At 44.3% G+C, this 23,651-nt stretch overlaps 2 protein-coding genes across 5 annotated transcripts in view; both read left to right on the top strand.

The window, feature by feature from the left end:
- cep97 (centrosomal protein 97) overlaps positions 1-18,678 on the top strand; it is a 26,695-nt gene extending 8,017 nt beyond the window's left edge. The window contains exon 12 of the mRNA XM_079357353.1: positions 18,459-18,678. The gene's annotated coding sequence lies outside the window, so the exon portion shown is untranslated. The remainder of the gene's footprint in view (positions 1-18,458) is intronic.
- Positions 18,537-23,651, top strand: nxpe3 (neurexophilin and PC-esterase domain family, member 3). 4 transcript variants are annotated; one of them, XM_079357359.1, is made up of 7 exons: positions 18,537-18,677; positions 19,454-19,622; positions 20,567-20,915; positions 21,192-21,348; positions 21,930-22,000; positions 22,114-22,335; positions 22,438-23,651. In XM_079357359.1, exons 1-7 carry the CDS (start codon positions 18,655-18,657, stop codon positions 23,001-23,003), a joined length of 1,557 nt encoding a protein of 518 aa, XP_079213485.1. In that variant the 5' UTR covers positions 18,537-18,654; the 3' UTR covers positions 23,004-23,651. The 4 variants fall into 4 exon arrangements, with proteins under 4 accessions (XP_079213485.1, XP_079213482.1, XP_079213483.1 ...); XM_079357356.1 differs by having other exon boundaries at positions 20,567-21,348; XM_079357357.1 differs by having other exon boundaries at positions 18,595-18,677; positions 19,450-19,622; positions 20,567-21,348.

Raw genomic sequence — 23,651 nt, 5'->3', positions numbered from 1 at the left:
CTGCATTACATCCAGGTCCACCTCCTTGGTCAGTGGAGACTCTGAGAACAGGGCAAGAGCATGGCGGGGAGCGAGAGATGGATTCATCGCCTGAAGTCACATCTAAGTGTACAGAAATCTGCAGCAACATTCCCCGACCAAGATCATGTTCAAAAATATCACTTGTTCATGTCTACCCCAGAAACTGTCCTGAACAAGCTAAGAAGATATATGCAGTGTTGGACGATCAAAGCAACAGGTCTCTGGTGAAATCAGTGTTTTTCGACATGTTTGGCATCAAGGGAGATTCTTCACTCTACACTCTAAAAACGTGCTCAGGCATAACGGAGACAGCAGGCAGGAAAGCCAACAATTTTGTTGTTGCATCACTTGATGGGAAAACTCAAGTAGCACTTCCTCCTCTCCTAGAGTGCAACATGATCCCAGATGAAAGATCTGAAATTCCTACTCCAGACATCACACACTACTTCCCTCATCTCAAACCAGTTGCAGACAAAATTCCCCCACCTGATCGTAATGCTCCTATCCTTCTGTTGCTAGGACGAGACATCCTGAGTGTTCATAAGGTACGAGAACAGTACAATGGTCCGCATAACACACCATATGCCCAGCGACTGGATTTAGGCTGGGTTATTGTAGGGGAAGTCTGCCTTGGGGGAGCTCACAAGCCTTCTAGTGCGAACGTCTTCAAGACAAATGTACTGCAAAATGGCCGCAGCTCCTTCCTCAAGCCCTGTCCAAGGATGATCAATGTAAAAGAGAGAAGCAGTGCTCCTACACAACAATGTCATTCAAACTTTCCTTTCTGTCCTGAGGAGATGACTCTGGTCACAAATGCAAACGACCTCGGAAACAATGTTTTTCAAAGAAACCCTGATGACGACAAAACGGCTTTGTCTGTTGAAGATGGCATCTTTCTTGCATTAATGGACAAAGAAGTCTACATCGATGAAGAAAATCACTGGGTGGCTCCTTTACCATTTCGCCTCCCTCGTAGATATCTTCCAAATAACAGAGAGCAAGCTCTGAAACGTCTTGCTTCCCTTCAACGTACACTTCAGAAAAAGGCAGAAATGAAGAAACACTATGTTGACTTCATGCAACAAATCTTTGACAAAGATCAAGCGGAACCAGCACCCACTCTGAAACCAGGTGAAGAATGTTGGTACTTACCCACATTTGGGGTGTACCACCCCCAGAAACCAGGCAAAATTCGAGTTGTTTTCGATTCGAGTGCCCAGTTTAAAGGCATATCCTTAAATGACACACTCCTCAGTGGACCAGATCTAAACAACACACTGCTTGGCGTCCTACTGCGCTTTCGGAGGGAGCAAGTAGCCGTCAGTGTAGATGTTGAGCAGATGTTTTACTGCTTCAGAGTTAGGGAAGACCATCGAAACTATCTCCGGTTCCTGTGGTTCAAGCAAAATGATCTAAACAAAGAAGTCACAGAGTTTCGCATGAAGGTGCATGTTTTTGGTAACAGCCCTTCTCCAGCCGTGGCCATCTATGGCCTCAGACGAGCAGCTGAACTGGGTGAGGAGGAACATGGCGCAGACGCAAAACAGTTTGTCCATCGTAACTTCTATGTGGATGATGGACTTACTTCTGTGTCCAGTGAAGGTGAAGCCATTGACCTTCTGAAGCGTACCATAAATATGATGGCAGAATCGAACATAAGGCTTCACAAAATAGCCTCAAACAGCAACAAGGTCATGGAGGCGTTCCCAGCTGAGGAGAGAGCAAACGATTTAAAAGCCCTTGATCTTAGCACAGACCCTCTGCCTATCCAGCGAAGCCTTGGGTTGAGTTGGAACTTGCAAACAGACAGTTTTACATTTCAAGTGGCACAGGATGTTAAGCCTTTCACGCGAAGAGGGATACTTTCTACTGTGAATAGTCTATATGACCCCCTTGGTTTCGTTGGCCCCATTACAATGCAAGGAAAAGCATTGTTTCGGGAACTTTCTTCAGAACAGTATGACTGGGACACACCTTTGCCAGCAGACAAAGAAACACAGTGGAAAACATGGACGGATTCACTCATGGATCTCAAGCAACTTCAAATTCACAGACCTTACATTCCAGTCTCATTGTCACACACTCAACGGAGAGAAATATGTGTCTTTTCAGATGCCTCTACAACAGCGATAGCAGCCGTTGCCTACCTCAGAGTCATAGACACTGAGGGCAAGTGTCATGTGGGATTTATCATGGGCAAAGCTAAGCTTGCACCGTATCCTGCTCACACTATCCCACGTTTAGAACTTTGTGCTGCTGTCTTGGCAGTTGAGCTGGCAGAACTGATCACAGAAGAAAGTGACATTGCACTTCATGAGGTCAAGTTCTACACTGATAGTAGAATAGTCCTGGGTTATATACATAACACCACTCGACGATTCTATGTGTATGTTGCTAATAGGGTCACCAGGATCAGGAAATCCTCTAAACCGGAACAGTGGCACCATGTCAGCACAGATCAGAATCCTGCAGATCATGGAACCAGGTTCATTCCAGCAGCTTATCTTCAGCATACCAACTGGCTCGCTGGACCTGAGTTTTTGAGACAGACTGATGCAGACGTTTTTGAGGAAGCTGAATCCTTCGATCTTGTGGAACCTTCAAGGGATGAAGAGATTCGTCCTCAAGTAACTACACTTGTCACAAAGTCTACAGAACAGTTGCTTGGGTCACATAGGTTTCAGCGCTTCTCAAGCTGGAAGTCTCTTGTGAGAGGAAGGGTTGTTGAGAGTTGGAGGACGCTTGCAGGCAGCTGAGTTACCAGATCAGGAAAAACACCCCCTAATAATCCCAGCCACTGACCATGTAGCTACCCTGTTAGTCAGGCATTAACACAATCAAGTAGCTCACCAAGGCCGCCATTTTACAGAAGGGGCTTTGCGCACAGCAGGCCTCTGGGTTTCCGGCGGCAAGAGGCTTGTTTCCAGTGCAGTTTATAAATGTGTCACGTGCAGGAAGTTGAGAGGAAGGCAGGAGGAACAGAAAATGGCCAACTTACCAATAGACAGAGTGACTGTTGACCCTCCATTCACTCATGTAGGGCTTGATGTTTTTGGACCTTGGAATGTCACATTCCGTCGCACTAGAGGAGGTAGTGCTGAAAACAAAAGATGGGCTGTGATGTTTACTTGCTTGAGCACACGAGCATGTCATCTGGAGGTTATTGAATCGATGTCAACTTCCAGTTTTGTAAACGCCTTGCGTCGATTCCTGGCAATCAGAGGACCTGTCAAGCACCTCAGGTCAGACCGAGGCACAAACTTTGTGGGAGCCTGCAAGGAGCTTGGGCTCAACGCTGACGATCCAGAGGTCAAAGGATACCTGCTTGACCAGGGCTGTACCTGGACCTTCAACGTGCCTCATTCATCTCACATGGGAGGAGTGTGGGAAAGAATGATTGGTGTTGCTCGGCGCATTCTCGACAGTCTTCTGCCTAAGACATCAGCCACACGCCTCACACATGAGGTATTGACCACTCTTTTTTTTTTTTTTAAAGATTTGTTTTTGGCCTTTTGCCTTTATTGATAGAGGACAGTGGATAGAGTCGGAAAGGGGGAGAGAGTGGGGAGAGACATGCGGGAAAGTGGCCACAGGCCGGACGCGAACCCGGGCCGCCCGCGCGAGGAGCGAGGCCTCGCAACATGGTACGCGCGCTGTCGCTGCCGCTGAGCTATCGGCGCCCCGGTATTGACCACTCTTATGGCTGAAGTTATGGCCATAATGAACTCGCGACCTTTAGTTCCTGTTTCAACCGATCCAGAAGAACCTGAGGTTTTTTCACCTGCAATGCTTTTGACTCAAAAAGCTAGTGTTGTATCAGCTCCACCCGGAGATTTTGAGCTCAAAGATCTCTACAGGAGTCAGTGGAGACAGGTCCAAGGTCTTGCAGACTGTTTTTGGAAGAAATGGAGGCAAGATTATCTGGCACTTTTGCAAACTAGAAGGAAGTGGCAAGGAGAAAGGCCCAACATTCAAGAAGGTGATGTTGTCTTACTTAAAGACATACAAGTGAAGAGAAATGAGTGGCCTGTTGGACTTATAGTAAAAGCCATTCCTAGTGACGACAAGAAAGTTAGAAAGGTTGAGGTCAGGATCGTAAAACAAGGAACTGCCAAAACATACCTCTGGCCTGTTACAGAGGTCATTGTTCTCTTGTCTGAAAATGGACAGAAAGACTGAATATTGGTGGTATATATGTCAATGTACCAGGCGGGGAGTATACTGTTTCCTGTGTAACCAGCATGACAGGCATTTTCCATGCTCCCCCTGGTGGACACTTTGTGTACTGCTTGTATTTTCTTAAGTTTCATTTTCTCCCTCAGTTTACTTTCATTTACACAAAGAGCAGCCTACAGTGTGCATGCAGTTCAGTTGTCTCCATACGTTTAAGCCTTGGAGTTGATATGTCCGTAAGTAACGAGTCATGTGTTGTTTAATGTATTTTTATGATTTCTGTTGAGAAGAAAACAGTAAGCCTCCAGATGGCAGTAAAATGGAGATCTGTTTGCTAACAGCTAAGTAGCTAACATTACTGAGTTGTTTAGCTGCTGGATAAATGCGTTTAAAAACATTATATGTGATGTTACATGTGACTACAAAGAGTTACAGTTCATAAAGACTTAACGAGTAGTTTAAATAATTTTGGGTTTTCATCTCATTGATGTACAGTACTTTATACATTTAATTATTTACATTATGATTTCATGTATATACGTTATATATGCAATATATTGTCACAACATTTGTACTGTATTTTTCAGTTTTACAGAAACGATCATAACTAAAGCCACCTTGTTCAAGAAAACGGTTTTAGTGGAGTTTTTGTTCGTTATCTGTCTAGCCTTGCTCAGAAACGCAATTGTGAGGACAGAATAGTAAAAGGACATCTACCACAGCGGGTGAAGACAGCGGAATCCTACTGAAAGCAGCAAAATCCATCTATAGCTCTGTGAAAACACAATAAACACACAAATCATGGAGCAACAAAATGAGACCGATAAGACACAGAAAACATATGAGACCAGGTCCCAAGTCTCCAGCAAGTCATCTGAAAGATCAAGTAGGTCTTCAGCCAGTGCAGCAGCCACTAAAGCAAGAGCTAAAGCCGAAGCAGCTCGTATACATGTTTCCTTCGCAGAAAAGGAGGCCGTCATGATGAGGGAGAAAGCTCGAATTGAGGCAGAGCAACTAAGGGTTGCAGCTGAAACAGCACAGCGCAAAGCAGAGTTAGAAGCCAGTTTATATGTGCTACAAAAGGAAGTGCTACTGTAGCTTCAGCTGAAGCAGCAGTCTATGAAGCAGCAGCTGAAGTAGAAGACGAACCTCACAAAGGTTTGGCTCAAATAACTCTGGAAGATCCTATTCAACGTACAAGTGAGTATGTACATAGCCATCCAATGGTGACGTTTGCTCAACGACAACCTCCAGTCTTACAGCAACAGCCGGTCACTACCACACATGTAGAAAGCCATCAGCATAACCCAGTTAACAGCAGTTTACTTGTAAAGGAAGAGAATATTCCTAAATTTTGCATTCCAGACGAGAATGCAGACGATCAGCAAGGAGCAGATTATTCATGGTATCCACCTGCACCGATGTCTCACACATCCAGCATCAGAGACTATGCACGTGGCAGCCAACAGATGACAGACTTGGCTAAGTACCTGGTGAGGAGAGAGATGGTGAGTTCTGGACTGTTAAAATTTGATGACCACCCAGAAAACTACTGGGCGTGGAAAACCTCTTTTCGAGATGTCACAAGAGAGCTCAATTTAACAGCCAGAGAGGAGCTTGACTTACTTACCAAGTGGCTTGGCCCAGATTCATCTTCACAAGCAATGAGGATCAGGTCAGCACACGTCCACAATCCTATAACAGGCGTCCAAATGGTTTGGCAACGTTTGGATGAAAGTTACGGCTGTGCTGAGATGATTGAAAATGCCTTACTACAAAAACTTGAGAAGTTTCAAAGAATCTCGAACAAAGATAGTTACCGTCTCAGAGAGTTAGGAGACATACTTCTAGAAATAGAGTCAGCAAAGTCAGGCGGGCAGCTGCCTGGTCTAACATATCTTGACACTGCAAGAGGAGTCAATCCTATAGTGGAAAAACTACCTTACAGCTTGCAGGAGCGTTGGGTCACACAAGGCTCCAAGTACAAGGAGGATCATCACATTTCCTTTCCTCCATTCAGTTTCTTTGTACGATTCATATCGAGTCAAGCGAAGATGAGGAATGATCCAAGTTTTGCATTCTCCACCTCTAGTAGTTCAAGTCAGTCAAAACCAGAGAAACCATTAAGGTATAATGAACGAACACCAGTGTCAGTAAGAAAAACAGAAGTGGCAGCCACATCTTTTGTACACTCACACAGCACATTGGAAAAGAGAGCAGAGGAACCAAACAATCTGTGTCCTATCCACAACAAGCCCCATCCCTTAGCTAAGTGCCGTGGATTTAGAGGCAAGCATATAGATGAAAGGAAGACATTTTTAAAAGAGATGTTCATCTGTTTCCGTTGTTGTGCATCAACAAAGCACATTGCAAAGGACTGTAAGGCAGCTGTGAAGTGCAAAGAATGTAACAGTGACAAACACATCTCTGCATTACATCCAGGTCCACCTCCTTGGTCAGTGGAGACTCTGAGAACAGGGCAAGAGCATGGCGGGGAGCGAGAGATGGATTCATCGCCTGAAGTCACATCTAAGTGTACAGAAATCTGCAGCAACATTCCCCGACCAAGATCATGTTCAAAAATATCACTTGTTCATGTCTACCCCAGAAACTGTCCTGAACAAGCTAAGAAGATATATGCAGTGTTGGACGATCAAAGCAACAGGTCTCTGGTGAAATCAGTGTTTTTCGACATGTTTGGCATCAAGGGAGATTCTTCACTCTACACTCTAAAAACGTGCTCAGGCATAACGGAGACAGCAGGCAGGAAAGCCAACAATTTTGTTGTTGCATCACTTGATGGGAAAACTCAAGTAGCACTTCCTCCTCTCCTAGAGTGCAACATGATCCCAGATGAAAGATCTGAAATTCCTACTCCAGACATCACACACTACTTCCCTCATCTCAAACCAGTTGCAGACAAAATTCCCCCACCTGATCGTAATGCTCCTATCCTTCTGTTGCTAGGACGAGACATCCTGAGTGTTCATAAGGTACGAGAACAGTACAATGGTCCGCATAACACACCATATGCCCAGCGACTGGATTTAGGCTGGGTTATTGTAGGGGAAGTCTGCCTTGGGGGAGCTCACAAGCCTTCTAGTGCGAACGTCTTCAAGACAAATGTACTGCAAAATGGCCGCAGCTCCTTCCTCAAGCCCTGTCCAAGGATGATCAATGTAAAAGAGAGAAGCAGTGCTCCTACACAACAATGTCATTCAAACTTTCCTTTCTGTCCTGAGGAGATGACTCTGGTCACAAATGCAAACGACCTCGGAAACAATGTTTTTCAAAGAAACCCTGATGACGACAAAACGGCTTTGTCTGTTGAAGATGGCATCTTTCTTGCATTAATGGACAAAGAAGTCTACATCGATGAAGAAAATCACTGGGTGGCTCCTTTACCATTTCGCCTCCCTCGTAGATATCTTCCAAATAACAGAGAGCAAGCTCTGAAACGTCTTGCTTCCCTTCAACGTACACTTCAGAAAAAGGCAGAAATGAAGAAACACTATGTTGACTTCATGCAACAAATCTTTGACAAAGATCAAGCGGAACCAGCACCCACTCTGAAACCAGGTGAAGAATGTTGGTACTTACCCACATTTGGGGTGTACCACCCCCAGAAACCAGGCAAAATTCGAGTTGTTTTCGATTCGAGTGCCCAGTTTAAAGGCATATCCTTAAATGACACACTCCTCAGTGGACCAGATCTAAACAACACACTGCTTGGCGTCCTACTGCGCTTTCGGAGGGAGCAAGTAGCCGTCAGTGTAGATGTTGAGCAGATGTTTTACTGCTTCAGAGTTAGGGAAGACCATCGAAACTATCTCCGGTTCCTGTGGTTCAAGCAAAATGATCTAAACAAAGAAGTCACAGAGTTTCGCATGAAGGTGCATGTTTTTGGTAACAGCCCTTCTCCAGCCGTGGCCATCTATGGCCTCAGACGAGCAGCTGAACTGGGTGAGGAGGAACATGGCGCAGACGCAAAACAGTTTGTCCATCGTAACTTCTATGTGGATGATGGACTTACTTCTGTGTCCAGTGAAGGTGAAGCCATTGACCTTCTGAAGCGTACCATAAATATGATGGCAGAATCGAACATAAGGCTTCACAAAATAGCCTCAAACAGCAACAAGGTCATGGAGGCGTTCCCAGCTGAGGAGAGAGCAAACGATTTAAAAGCCCTTGATCTTAGCACAGACCCTCTGCCTATCCAGCGAAGCCTTGGGTTGAGTTGGAACTTGCAAACAGACAGTTTTACATTTCAAGTGGCACAGGATGTTAAGCCTTTCACGCGAAGAGGGATACTTTCTACTGTGAATAGTCTATATGACCCCCTTGGTTTCGTTGGCCCCATTACAATGCAAGGAAAAGCATTGTTTCGGGAACTTTCTTCAGAACAGTATGACTGGGACACACCTTTGCCAGCAGACAAAGAAACACAGTGGAAAACATGGACGGATTCACTCATGGATCTCAAGCAACTTCAAATTCACAGACCTTACATTCCAGTCTCATTGTCACACACTCAACGGAGAGAAATATGTGTCTTTTCAGATGCCTCTACAACAGCGATAGCAGCCGTTGCCTACCTCAGAGTCATAGACACTGAGGGCAAGTGTCATGTGGGATTTATCATGGGCAAAGCTAAGCTTGCACCGTATCCTGCTCACACTATCCCACGTTTAGAACTTTGTGCTGCTGTCTTGGCAGTTGAGCTGGCAGAACTGATCACAGAAGAAAGTGACATTGCACTTCATGAGGTCAAGTTCTACACTGATAGTAGAATAGTCCTGGGTTATATACATAACACCACTCGACGATTCTATGTGTATGTTGCTAATAGGGTCACCAGGATCAGGAAATCCTCTAAACCGGAACAGTGGCACCATGTCAGCACAGATCAGAATCCTGCAGATCATGGAACCAGGTTCATTCCAGCAGCTTATCTTCAGCATACCAACTGGCTCGCTGGACCTGAGTTTTTGAGACAGACTGATGCAGACGTTTTTGAGGAAGCTGAATCCTTCGATCTTGTGGAACCTTCAAGGGATGAAGAGATTCGTCCTCAAGTAACTACACTTGTCACAAAGTCTACAGAACAGTTGCTTGGGTCACATAGGTTTCAGCGCTTCTCAAGCTGGAAGTCTCTTGTGAGAGGAAGGGTTGTTGAGAGTTGGAGGACGCTTGCAGGCAGCTGAGTTACCAGATCAGGAAAAACACCCCCTAATAATCCCAGCCACTGACCATGTAGCTACCCTGTTAGTCAGGCATTAACACAATCAAGTAGCTCACCAAGGCCGCCATTTTACAGAAGGGGCTTTGCGCACAGCAGGCCTCTGGGTTTCCGGCGGCAAGAGGCTTGTTTCCAGTGCAGTTTATAAATGTGTCACGTGCAGGAAGTTGAGAGGAAGGCAGGAGGAACAGAAAATGGCCAACTTACCAATAGACAGAGTGACTGTTGACCCTCCATTCACTCATGTAGGGCTTGATGTTTTTGGACCTTGGAATGTCACATTCCGTCGCACTAGAGGAGGTAGTGCTGAAAACAAAAGATGGGCTGTGATGTTTACTTGCTTGAGCACACGAGCATGTCATCTGGAGGTTATTGAATCGATGTCAACTTCCAGTTTTGTAAACGCCTTGCGTCGATTCCTGGCAATCAGAGGACCTGTCAAGCACCTCAGGTCAGACCGAGGCACAAACTTTGTGGGAGCCTGCAAGGAGCTTGGGCTCAACGCTGACGATCCAGAGGTCAAAGGATACCTGCTTGACCAGGGCTGTACCTGGACCTTCAACGTGCCTCATTCATCTCACATGGGAGGAGTGTGGGAAAGAATGATTGGTGTTGCTCGGCGCATTCTCGACAGTCTTCTGCCTAAGACATCAGCCACACGCCTCACACATGAGGTATTGACCACTCTTTTTTTTTTTTTTAAAGATTTGTTTTTGGCCTTTTGCCTTTATTGATAGAGGACAGTGGATAGAGTCGGAAAGGGGGAGAGAGTGGGGAGAGACATGCGGGAAAGTGGCCACAGGCCGGACGCGAACCCGGGCCGCCCGCGCGAGGAGCGAGGCCTCGCAACATGGTACGCGCGCTGTCGCTGCCGCTGAGCTATCGGCGCCCCGGTATTGACCACTCTTATGGCTGAAGTTATGGCCATAATGAACTCGCGACCTTTAGTTCCTGTTTCAACCGATCCAGAAGAACCTGAGGTTTTTTCACCTGCAATGCTTTTGACTCAAAAAGCTAGTGTTGTATCAGCTCCACCCGGAGATTTTGAGCTCAAAGATCTCTACAGGAGTCAGTGGAGACAGGTCCAAGGTCTTGCAGACTGTTTTTGGAAGAAATGGAGGCAAGATTATCTGGCACTTTTGCAAACTAGAAGGAAGTGGCAAGGAGAAAGGCCCAACATTCAAGAAGGTGATGTTGTCTTACTTAAAGACATACAAGTGAAGAGAAATGAGTGGCCTGTTGGACTTATAGTAAAAGCCATTCCTAGTGACGACAAGAAAGTTAGAAAGGTTGAGGTCAGGATCGTAAAACAAGGAACTGCCAAAACATACCTCTGGCCTGTTACAGAGGTCATTGTTCTCTTGTCTGAAAATGGACAGAAAGACTGAATATTGGTGGTATATATGTCAATGTACCAGGCGGGGAGTATACTGTTTCCTGTGTAACCAGCATGACAGGCATTTTCCATGCTCCCCCTGGTGGACACTTTGTGTACTGCTTGTATTTTCTTAAGTTTCTTAAGTTTCATTTTCTCCCTCAGTTTACTTGTCATACTTGTATTTACACAAAGAGCAGCCTACAGTGTGCATGCAGTTCAGTTGTCTCCATACGTTTAAGCCTTGGAGTTGATATGTCCGTAAGTAACGAGTCATGTGTTGTTTAATGTATTTTTATGATTTCTGTTGAGAAGAAAACAGTAAGCCTCCAGATGGCAGTAAAATGGAGATCTGTTTGCTAACAGCTAAGTAGCTAACATTACTGAGTTGTTTAGCTGCTGGATAAATGCGTTTAAAAACATTATATGTGATGTTACATGTGACTACAAAGAGTTACAGTTCATAAAGACTTAACGAGTAGTTTAAATAATTTTGGGTTTTCATCTCATTGATGTACAGTACTTTATACATTTAATTATTTACATTATGATTTCATGTATATACGTTATATATGCAATATATTGTCACAACATTTGTACTGTATTTTTCAGTTTTACAGAAACGATCATAACTAAAGCCACCTTGTTCAAGAAAACGGTTTTAGTGGAGTTTTTGTTCGTTATCTGTCTAGCCTTGCTCAGAAACGCAATTGTGAGGACAGAATAGTAAAAGGACATCTACCACAGCGGGTGAAGACAGCGGAATCCTACTGAAAGCAGCAAAATCCATCTATAGCTCTGTGAAAACACAATAAACACACAAATCATGGAGCAACAAAATGAGACCGATAAGACACAGAAAACATATGAGACCAGGTCCCAAGTCTCCAGCAAGTCATCTGAAAGATCAAGTAGGTCTTCAGCCAGTGCAGCAGCCACTAAAGCAAGAGCTAAAGCCGAAGCAGCTCGTATACATGTTTCCTTCGCAGAAAAGGAGGCCGTCATGATGAGGGAGAAAGCTCGAATTGAGGCAGAGCAACTAAGGGTTGCAGCTGAAACAGCACAGCGCAAAGCAGAGTTAGAAGCCAGTTTATATGTGCTACAAAAGGAAGTGCTACTGTAGCTTCAGCTGAAGCAGCAGTCTATGAAGCAGCAGCTGAAGTAGAAGACGAACCTCACAAAGGTTTGGCTCAAATAACTCTGGAAGATCCTATTCAACGTACAAGTGAGTATGTACATAGCCATCCAATGGTGACGTTTGCTCAACGACAACCTCCAGTCTTACAGCAACAGCCGGTCACTACCACACATGTAGAAAGCCATCAGCATAACCCAGTTAACAGCAGTTTACTTGTAAAGGAAGAGAATATTCCTAAATTTTGCATTCCAGACGAGAATGCAGACGATCAGCAAGGAGCAGATTATTCATGGTATCCACCTGCACCGATGTCTCACACATCCAGCATCAGAGACTATGCACGTGGCAGCCAACAGATGACAGACTTGGCTAAGTACCTGGTGAGGAGAGAGATGGTGAGTTCTGGACTGTTAAAATTTGATGACCACCCAGAAAACTACTGGGCGTGGAAAACCTCTTTTCGAGATGTCACAAGAGAGCTCAATTTAACAGCCAGAGAGGAGCTTGACTTACTTACCAAGTGGCTTGGCCCAGATTCATCTTCACAAGCAATGAGGATCAGGTCAGCACACGTCCACAATCCTATAACAGGCGTCCAAATGGTTTGGCAACGTTTGGATGAAAGTTACGGCTGTGCTGAGATGATTGAAAATGCCTTACTACAAAAACTTGAGAAGTTTCAAAGAATCTCGAACAAAGATAGTTACCGTCTCAGAGAGTTAGGAGACATACTTCTAGAAATAGAGTCAGCAAAGTCAGGCGGGCAGCTGCCTGGTCTAACATATCTTGACACTGCAAGAGGAGTCAATCCTATAGTGGAAAAACTACCTTACAGCTTGCAGGAGCGTTGGGTCACACAAGGCTCCAAGTACAAGGAGGATCATCACATTTCCTTTCCTCCATTCAGTTTCTTTGTACGATTCATATCGAGTCAAGCGAAGATGAGGAATGATCCAAGTTTTGCATTCTCCACCTCTAGTAGTTCAAGTCAGTCAAAACCAGAGAAACCATTAAGGTATAATGAACGAACACCAGTGTCAGTAAGAAAAACAGAAGTGGCAGCCACATCTTTTGTACACTCACACAGCACATTGGAAAAGAGAGCAGAGGAACCAAACAATCTGTGTCCTATCCACAACAAGCCCCATCCCTTAGCTAAGTGCCGTGGATTTAGAGGCAAGCATATAGATGAAAGGAAGACATTTTTAAAAGAGATGTTCATCTGTTTCCGTTGTTGTGCATCAACAAAGCACATTGCAAAGGACTGTAAGGCAGCTGTGAAGTGCAAAGAATGTAACAGTGACAAACACATCTCTGCATTACATCCAGGTCCACCTCCTTGGTCAGTGGAGACTCTGAGAACAGGGCAAGAGCATGGCGGGGAGCGAGAGATGGATTCATCGCCTGAAGTCACATCTAAGTGTACAGAAATCTGCAGCAAAATTCCCCGACCAAGATCATGTTCAAAAATATCACTTGTTCATGTCTACCCCAGAAACTGTCCTGAACAAGCTAAGAAGATATATGCAGTGTTGGACGATCAAAGCAACAGGTCTCTGGTGAAATCAGTGTTTTTCGACATGTTTGGCATCAAGGGAGATTCTTCACTCTACACTCTAAAAACGTGCTCAGGCATAACGGAGACAGCAGGCAGGAAAGCCAACAATTTTGTTGTTGCATCACTTGATGGGAAAACTCAAGTAGCACTTCCTCCTCTCCTAGAGTGCAACATGATCCCAGATGAAAGATCTGAAATTCCTACTCCAGACATCACACACTACTTCCCTCATCTCAAACCAGTTGCAGACAAAATTCCCCCACCTGATCGTAATGCTCCTATCCTTCTGTTGCTAGGACGAGACATCCTGAGTGTTCATAAGGTACGAGAACAGTACAATGGTCCGCATAACACACCATATGCCCAGCGACTGGATTTAGGCTGGGTTATTGTAGGGGAAGTCTGCCTTGGGGGAGCTCACAAGCCTTCTAGTGCGAACGTCTTCAAGACAAATGTACTGCAAAATGGCCGCAGCTCCTTCCTCAAGCCCTGTCCAAGGATGATCAATGTAAAAGAGAGAAGCAGTGCTCCTACACAACAATGTCATTCAAACTTTCCTTTCTGTCCTGAGGAGATGACTCTGGTCACAAATGCAAACGACCTCGGAAACAATGTTTTTCAAAGAAACCCTGATGACGACAAAACGGCTTTGTCTGTTGAAGATGGCATCTTTCTTGCATTAATGGACAAAGAAGTCTACATCGATGAAGAAAATCACTGGGTGGCTCCTTTACCATTTCGCCTCCCTCGTAGATATCTTCCAAATAACAGAGAGCAAGCTCTGAAACGTCTTGCTTCCCTTCAACGTACACTTCAGAAAAAGGCAGAAATGAAGAAACACTATGTTGACTTCATGCAACAAATCTTTGACAAAGATCAAGCGGAACCAGCACCCACTCTGAAACCAGGTGAAGAATGTTGGTACTTACCCACATTTGGGGTGTACCACCCCCAGAAACCAGGCAAAATTCGAGTTGTTTTCGATTCGAGTGCCCAGTTTAAAGGCATATCCTTAAATGACACACTCCTCAGTGGACCAGATCTAAACAACACACTGCTTGGCGTCCTACTGCGCTTTCGGAGGGAGCAAGTAGCCGTCAGTGTAGATGTTGAGCAGATGTTTTACTGCTTCAGAGTTAGGGAAGACCATCGAAACTATCTCCGGTTCCTGTGGTTCAAGCAAAATGATCTAAACAAAGAAGTCACAGAGTTTCGCATGAAGGTGCATGTTTTTGGTAACAGCCCTTCTCCAGCCGTGGCCATCTATGGCCTCAGACGAGCAGCTGAACTGGGTGAGGAGGAACATGGCGCAGACGCAAAACAGTTTGTCCATCGTAACTTCTATGTGGATGATGGACTTACTTCTGTGTCCAGTGAAGGTGAAGCCATTGACCTTCTGAAGCGTACCATAAATATGATGGCAGAATCGAACATAAGGCTTCACAAAATAGCCTCAAACAGCAACAAGGTCATGGAGGCGTTCCCAGCTGAGGAGAGAGCAAACGATTTAAAAGCCCTTGATCTTAGCACAGACCCTCTGCCTATCCAGCGAAGCCTTGGGTTGAGTTGGAACTTGCAAACAGACAGTTTTACATTTCAAGTGGCACAGGATGTTAAGCCTTTCACGCGAAGAGGGATACTTTCTACTGTGAATAGTCTATATGACCCCCTTGGTTTCGTTGGCCCCATTACAATGCAAGGAAAAGCATTGTTTCGGGAACTTTCTTCAGAACAGTATGACTGGGACACACCTTTGCCAGCAGACAAAGAAACACAGTGGAAAACATGGACGGATTCACTCATGGATCTCAAGCAACTTCAAATTCACAGACCTTACATTCCAGTCTCATTGTCACACACTCAACGGAGAGAAATATGTGTCTTTTCAGATGCCTCTACAACAGCGATAGCAGCCGTTGCCTACCTCAGAGTCATAGACACTGAGGGCAAGTGTCATGTGGGATTTATCATGGGCAAAGCTAAGCTTGCACCGTATCCTGCTCACACTATCCCACGTTTAGAACTTTGTGCTGCTGTCTTGGCAGTTGAGCTGGCAGAACTGATCACAGAAGAAAGTGACATTGCACTTCATGAGGTCAAGTTCTACACTGATAGTAGAATAGTCCTGGGTTATATACATAACACCACTCGACGATTCTATGTGTATGTTGCTAATAGGGTCACCAGGATCAGGAAATCCTCTAAACCGGAACAGTGGCACCATGTCAGCACAGATCAGAATCCTGCAGATCATGGAACCAGGTTCATTCCAGCAGCTTATCTTCAGCATACCAACTGGCTCGCTGGACCTGAGTTTTTGAGACAGACTGATGCAGACGTTTTTGAGGAAGCTGAATCCTTCGATCTTGTGGAACCTTCAAGGGATGAAGAGATTCGTCCTCAAGTAACTACACTTGTCACAAAGTCTACAGAACAGTTGCTTGGGTCACATAGGTTTCAGCGTTTCTCAAGCTGGAAGTCTCTTGTGAGAGGAATGGCAACACTTACTCACATTGCAAGGTCATTTTCACAGACTTCTTGCACAGAAAACTGCAAAGGCTGGCACCACTGCAACAAACTGCAAACCACAGAAACTACACAAGCAAAAACAGAAATCATTCGTTGTGTACAACAGGGAGTTTACAAAGAAGAACTTGAAAGTCTCTTGAAAAAGGAAGACGTCTCTCATCGTAGCCCTCTCAAGAAACTTGATCCCTTTATTGATGAGGAAGGGTTGTTGAGAGTTGGAGGACGCTTGCAGGCAGCTGAGTTACCAGATCAGGAAAAACACCCCCTAATAATCCCAGCCACTGACCATGTAGCTACCCTGTTAGTCAGGCATTAACACAATCAAGTAGCTCACCAAGGCCGCCATTTTACAGAAGGGGCTTTGCGCACAGCAGGCCTCTGGGTTTCCGGCGGCAAGAGGCTTGTTTCCAGTGCAGTTTATAAATGTGTCACGTGCAGGAAGTTGAGAGGAAGGCAGGAGGAACAGAAAATGGCCAACTTACCAATAGACAGAGTGACTGTTGACCCTCCATTCACTCATGTAGGGCTTGATGTTTTTGGACCTTGGAATGTCACATTCCGTCGCACTAGAGGAGGTAGTGCTGAAAACAAAAGATGGGCTGTGATGTTTACTTGCTTGAGCACACGAGCATGTCATCTGGAGGTTATTGAATCGATGTCAACTTCCAGTTTTGTAAACGCCTTGCGTCGATTCCTGGCAATCAGAGGACCTGTCAAGCACCTCAGGTCAGACCGAGACTTTGTGGGAGCCTGCAAGGAGCTTGGGCTCAACGCTGACGATCCAGAGGTCAAAGGATACCTGCTTGACCAGGGCTGTACCTGGACCTTCAACGTGCCTCATTCATCTCACATGGGAGGAGTGTGGGAAAGAATGATTGGTGTTGCTCGGCGCATTCTCGACAGTCTTCTGCCTAAGACATCAGCCACACGCCTCACACATGAGGTATTGACCACTCTTTTTTTGTTTTTTTAAAGATTTGTTTTTGGCCTTTTGCCTTTATTGATAGAGGACAGTGGATAGAGTCGGAAAGGGGGAGAGAGTGGGGAGAGACATGCGGGAAAGTGGCCACAGGCCGGACGCGAACCCGGGCCGCCCGCGCGAGGAGCGAGGCCTCGCAACATGGTACGCGCGCTGTCGCTGCCGCTGAGCTATCGGCGCCCCGGTATTGACCACTCTTATGGCTGAAGTTATGGCCATAATGAACTCGCGACCTTTAGTTCCTGTTTCAACCGATCCAGAAGAACCTGAGGTTTTTTCACCTGCAATGCTTTTGACTCAAAAAGCTAGTGTTGTATCAGCTCCACCCGGAGATTTTGAGCTCAAAGATCTCTACAGGAGTCAGTGGAGACAGGTCCAAGGTCTTGCAGACTGTTTTTGGAAGAAATGGAGGCAAGATTATCTGGCACTTTTGCAAACTAGAAGGAAGTGGCAAGGAGAAAGGCCCAACATTCAAGAAGGTGATGTTGTCTTACTTAAAGACATACAAGTGAAGAGAAATGAGTGGCCTGTTGGACTTATAGTAAAAGCCATTCCTAGTGACGACAAGAAAGTTAGAAAGGTTGAGGTCAGGATCGTAAAACAAGGAACTGCCAAAACATACCTCTGGCCTGTTACAGAGGTCATTGTTCTCTTGTCTGAAAATGGACAGAAAGACTGAATATTGGTGGTATATATGTCAATGTACCAGGCGGGGAGTATACTGTTTCCTGTGTAACCAGCATGACAGGCATTTTCCATGCTCCCCCTGGTGGACACTTTGTGTACTGCTTGTATTTTCTTAAGTTTCATTTTCTCCCTCAGTTTACTTTCATTTACACAAAGAGCAGCCTACAGTGTGCATGCAGTTCAGTTGTCTCCATACGTTTAAGCCTTGGAGTTGATATGTCCGTAAGTAACGAGTCATGTGTTGTTTAATGTATTTTTATGATTTCTGTTGAGAAGAAAACAGTAAGCCTCCAGATGGCAGTAAAATGGAGATCTGTTTGCTAACAGCTAAGTAGCTAACATTACTGAGTTGTTTAGCTGCTGGATAAATGCGTTTAAAAACATTATATGTGATGTTACATGTGACTACAAAGAGTTACAGTTCATAAAGACTTAACGAGTAGTTTAAATAATTTTGGGTTTTCATCTCATTGATGTACAGTACTTTATACATTTAATTATTTACATTATGATTTCATGTATATACGTTATATATGCAATATATTGTCACAACATTTGTACTGTATTTTTCAGTTTTACAGAAACGATCATAACTAAAGCCACCTTGTTCAAGAAAACGGTTTTAGTGGAGTTTTTGTTCGCTATCTGTCTAGCCTTGCTCAGAAACGCAATTGTGAGGACAGAATACCTACTAAAGAATAGTTTTCCGTGCATGTCATGTCTTCAGGGTATTTGTTCATAAAATAAAATCACCACCAGGGGGCGCAGCACTTCTGTCCAACCAATCCACAAGCTCGACCCCCACCCTCCCTGGTCCTATTTTGTTCCCCATTAGACCAGGAGGTCTGTAAATCCGGATGGCTCGTCTTGTTTACTACACCTCTTCCTCAGATGCACCAGTCAAACCAGCGGCTAAACTGGTCTCCCTCTTCTCCGGAATGTCTCCCAGTTCAGTATGCTCATCCTCGGTTGCAGTGTGTAAGTAGGGGAGTGTTTAGGGCTAAAACGCTTGAAGCACTTACATCAGCTAACGGGGAGTGCTCAGGGTTTGCATGGCATCTTTGGTTTAGAGATCTGCACCTTTTATGTAATGTTTTTAATTGCTGAATTTTAAGTATAACCGGTATATTTACGTGACGTCTCAAAATGGGAGTGTGGCTCGACAACGTAAACGTAAAGAATGTTTACAGTCACGAGTGATCGTGTATCAGACAGGCGGCTGTGAAGGCTGCCTTTGGAGAAAACGTGTACAAAAACCTTCAGAGGCTTTATTGCAAGGGCAAGAATTTCAAGATTAAATAAGCAAAGGTTAATTAATAAGGAGCCAATAAAAGTTAAATGTGTTTATTTCAAATGAATTGTTCTAGTACAGAGTGTTGCAGGTTATTTTTTACAGTTTTTAGTTGCAGATCTTTAAAAAAAATACGGTTCTTGGTTTGATTAGAATTTTTTTATTTTTTTTAAAAAGAAAGCGAACCCCCACTGTATACCTCAATTTCAATAGATCATTTTTATTTTAAAATACAAACGATTGTTTAATAGCCTTTTGTGGATCAACATTTGGATTCAAGGTGCTGGTGTTCTTAATCTAATTCTATTGATTCTATTTCCTGATTCTATTTCCTGTGGGCAGATTGATGTAAAGTGAAAGTTGACATAATTAGATACATGCACATGACTGTGTGTATGGTTCTTTTTTAAAAGTATCTTTACAATGATTAACAGAAAAAGTGTATTTCTTTGTGCTGAGGAAGAAATGATGACCTCCTCCCCGTGGTGACCACACAGAGAGAAACGGGTCCTGATCATGGGAGACAGAAGGAGGTCACCATGTGCAGAAATCTTCGCAGTTATGCCCTCATCTTCCTCTTTGTAGCCCTGTCTGGCCTCATCTTCCTGCTGCGGAATATCCACTCTGTAGAGGTGAGGAAAGAACTCGGTTAGATTGATGGCTTCCATGTCCGATACATTGAAGGGAAGTGACACAAGTACCTCATTCGGATCCACTCTGGAGCTCCATTCTCGACCCTCTCTCTCTCCCTGGTTTCATAATCTATTCACTGTCCTGTCTCTAAAATAAAGACATTAAAAATAGAAAGCATTCCCATGACTGTAGATTGTTGACCAGGCAACAGAGCTGTTTTCCCAGGGGGGTGAAATACAGGTAGATTTTTTATGAACAGAATACACAAATGGAGTTTAATGGAAGAATAAGTCCAGGGCTTGAGTGACAAAATCTTCACTTTATCATGGAGACCTTGGAAGGGACAGACTCTTTAGAACAAATGAAAAATACTATATATATATATACACATAGTGAGTCTTTTCTTACTGCTGGTAAAAGAATTGAGATCCTTACTTTTGGAACATGTCGCCTACCATAGGCAGATTATTACGAAAGATGGCTGATTGACCAGCTCAGTGAAACTTAATAGGGAAGGTTATCCTAATACTTGGCGGTGTTGTGCAAGCATACAGTACATTCTCAAACATCCTCTTTCTGTGTTTAATATCTGACCAATGAAAGAAGCCCAAGTCATTTCCACTACAGGATAACGTCTAGTCTTTATTTTGGATGCTCCTCATTTGGTCTAGTTCCAACAGATTGCTTAGTCTGGTTCTGCTTAAAGTTTTTACCTTTTGAAAGGGAGTTTGTCCTTATAACTTTTGCCAATTTCTTGCTGATTGGTAGATTCATGTTGGGTCTGTCTACATATTATAATAAAGAGTCACTCTAGACCCGAGATAACATTTGTTTATGAATTGGTACAATATTAATAAAAATGGAATGATTAAAGAAGATCTGCCTTTTTGATATGCCAGTCATAGATTGATTGTCAACCAAACTCTGCTCCCTCTCTCTTTAGAACTGGAACTGCCACACTGTTTCCGCCCTCTACCAGCTCCAGAGCAGGATTCAGTCATCCTTCATCCCAGTGAATCTCCCCACGTTTCATCACAACCACACCTTCTGTGCACACTTGGGCCAGAAACCCTCACCTGAAGATGAAGTGGAAGAGCACTACCTGTTGGAGTCTATCGCCTGGCCCGGGCCTCCACATCGCTCGGCACCACCTGCCCTACGACAGACGAGTGACCCCGTGCACAGCCTTTTCACCATCCTCCCCACTAAGGAAGGGAGGGCGTGGTATGTGGGAGACCAGCTGGAAGTCCTCGTCCAAATGCACGACTTCCAGGGTCGGCCAAAGCACTATGGTGGGGATTTCCTTTTGGCCAGACTGCACAACCCAGAGCTAGGTGCAGGTGTAGCAGGTCAGGTGCTTGACCATAAGAATGGATTTTATTCTGCCCTCTTCCCACTCCTCTGGATGGGGTCTGCACAGGTGGAGATAACATTGGTGCATTCGAGCGAGGCCGTGACCGTGCTCAGGCGGCTGAGAGAAGACCGACCTGATCGTGTTTTTTTTAAGAGCCTGTTTCGACTTGGCTTCCTGTCTGAAACAACTTTGTGCAACATCTGTCTGCCTCCAGACCAGCAGCCTCTGTGCAACTACACAGACCTGTACACGGGGGAGCCCTGGTACTGCTACAAGCCGAAGATGCTCAGCTGTGACAACAGAATAAACCACGCCAAAGGAGGCTATCTGAAACACCTCATCACCAACAGAGAAGCACTGCTCTTCCAGAGGTCTGTAGTATATTCAAGTTAAAATTTGCAGTTAAACATCCTGTTGTGTTGTTTCAAGACCAACAGCAACAATGAATTCATGTGAGGAACCAATCCACGGAAGATGCATACCATAAACTTGTATTGTCCAGAAATAAACGGGCCACTGTACTTTGCTATACAAAAATATTTCCAGAAGTGTACCATTATCTTAGCTGCTTGAGTCCATCTTACAGTGCACATCTGTTTCAGGGTTTATGTACCTTTAATTAAAAAATAAGTCAGCAGCCATGCCTTCATGATGTGGCTACATCCAGGCACAGATTTCTTAGCTCAACACAAACAATGTTAACACTGCTTTAGTGAATTTTGAAACATTGAAACAAAGGAAATAAAACAGAACTAACAAGAGCTTGAATAAGAAAAAATATAAATATTAAAAAAAAAACAGAGTTGTCAGTCAAAAACTTGAGTAGGATCTCTGAGTGAGCCAGATTTTCAATAAAAGTTATAAAGGCAGGGTTTTTTCCATTGAATTTGCTGACAGTAGCGAACGTTAAAGATACCAGTTAACCTGATCAATTCTGCTTGTTATTTGTCAGTGGTGTAAACCTCAAAGTTTCAATTCAAGCTTCAGGAGCTGACAGGATCAACGTGCTGCCTCCCAGGAAAGGTACAGTACACCTGCAGAGTAACTTTGTAGTTTGTGCATCATGACAAGTATATGTATGCTTTGCTTTATTTAGTACATTAACTTGATCCAAAATATTTTCCCCTTCATATCAGATAAAGTGGGTGTTGAAAGCAGTAGTGTAAAACCAGATCCTTCTAAGTTTGCACCGTCTGGATTTTATTACGATGACTCGTGGCGGCCTTTAGGTGGCATGTCGTTGCGCCAGTTCAATGAATCCTCTGCCATGACTGAGTGTTTGAGGAACAAAGTGGTCAACATGTATGGAGACTCTACAGTGAGGCAGTGGTTTGAGTACCTCACTGGTTTTGTTCCAGGTGAGTTTTTTTTTTTTTTTCTTAGCTTATATTTTCATGCTCTATATATTGCCTTGCATATCTTACACATTTTAAGATCTATAATCATGTCATCCTCTCTAGACTTAAAGGAATTCAACCTGCAAAGTCCTAAAAACGTGGGGCCCTTCATGGCGGTCGAGAGCACCAATAATATCCTTGTGAAGTACCGCTGCCACGGCCCGCCCATCCGCTTCTCCTCTGTCATCGCCAGTGAGTTGCGGTACATTTCAAACGAGCTGGACGGCCTCGCCGGTGGTCCGGACACCGTCGTGGTTCTCAGCATTTGGTCCCACTTCAGCACATTTCCTGTGGAGGTTTACATTCGACGGCTTCGTCACATCAGACGGGCAGTGTTGCGACTTCTGGACCGAGCACCGGGCACGCTCATCATCATTCGCTCGGCTAACCTCCAGGCTCTGGATCAGGAGGTGAGCCTGTACAACAGCGACTGGTTCTCCCTTCAGCTGGACGAGGTGCTCAGGGCCATGTTCAGAGGACTGAACGTGCAGCTGGTAGACGCCTGGCAAATGAGTGCAGCACACCACCTTCCTCATGCCCTCCATCCACCTCCAGTCATCGTCAAGAACATGATAGACATGCTTTTGTCTTACATTTGCCCTGAGGAAAAAACCCCCCCACAAACATAGATCAGTGATGACAGTGGACTCTCATGTTAAAGGAAACTCCGACATGTCTTACTTAAAATAGCTGATCAGTTCTTTGATTCTCATAGAAGAAGCCTTTGTCAAAAATAAAAACTTAAAAGCTACAAACCCTTTAAATAATGTTTGAACTGAGAGTTGTAGCAGACTTCTGGGACTCTGTTTACCTGCATTTTACTCTTTATTTTCAATCCAACAAAAAAAGTTTGATTTTGAAAACGCCAAAGAGTTTGCCAGAATGATTGTTACTGCCCATCTGTATCTGTTGCCAAAGTGTGAGTGTGCATTATTTTTTTGCCCATATTTGCTGTTATTATTTTAAGTATTAATTCATATTGTTTGCCAAAGCTGAAGACTCTGTGAGTTCTTGTTTCTCAAACTGTGTTTTTCTGCAGTGAAAAAATGTGCTCCCATGATCCCATGATCACATGATCCCTTATGCCGTCTGTACTCAACTCTTTGTTACATCGGGCTATTTGAAAATGCAGCTTCTGTACATTTTTGTTAAACCTAATCAGTATGTTATACAATCTTGGCTTGAATTTTATTACACAAGTTCAGATGAAATATAATAAAAATAATGTTGATGAACAGATAAGTCTCAAATGGTAATAAAACAAAAATGGTGCATTA

This window comes from Symphodus melops (assembly GCF_947650265.1).
Source record: "Symphodus melops genome assembly, chromosome: 12".
NCBI lineage: Eukaryota > Metazoa > Chordata > Actinopteri > Labriformes > Labridae > Symphodus > Symphodus melops.
Note: the sequence above shows the minus strand (reverse complement) of the source record. Positions and strands in the feature narration are given on the sequence as shown.

Coding starts and splice junctions, on each gene's coding strand:
- nxpe3 (XM_079357356.1), top strand. CDS start 18,655: ATGCTCATCCTCGGTTGCAGTGT. Junction 19,623..20,566: donor GGAATATCCACTCTGTAGAG/GTGAGGAAAGAA, acceptor CTCTCTCTTTAG/AACTGGAACTGCCACACTGT. Junction 21,349..21,929: donor GAAGCACTGCTCTTCCAGAG/GTCTGTAGTATA, acceptor GTTATTTGTCAG/TGGTGTAAACCTCAAAGTTT.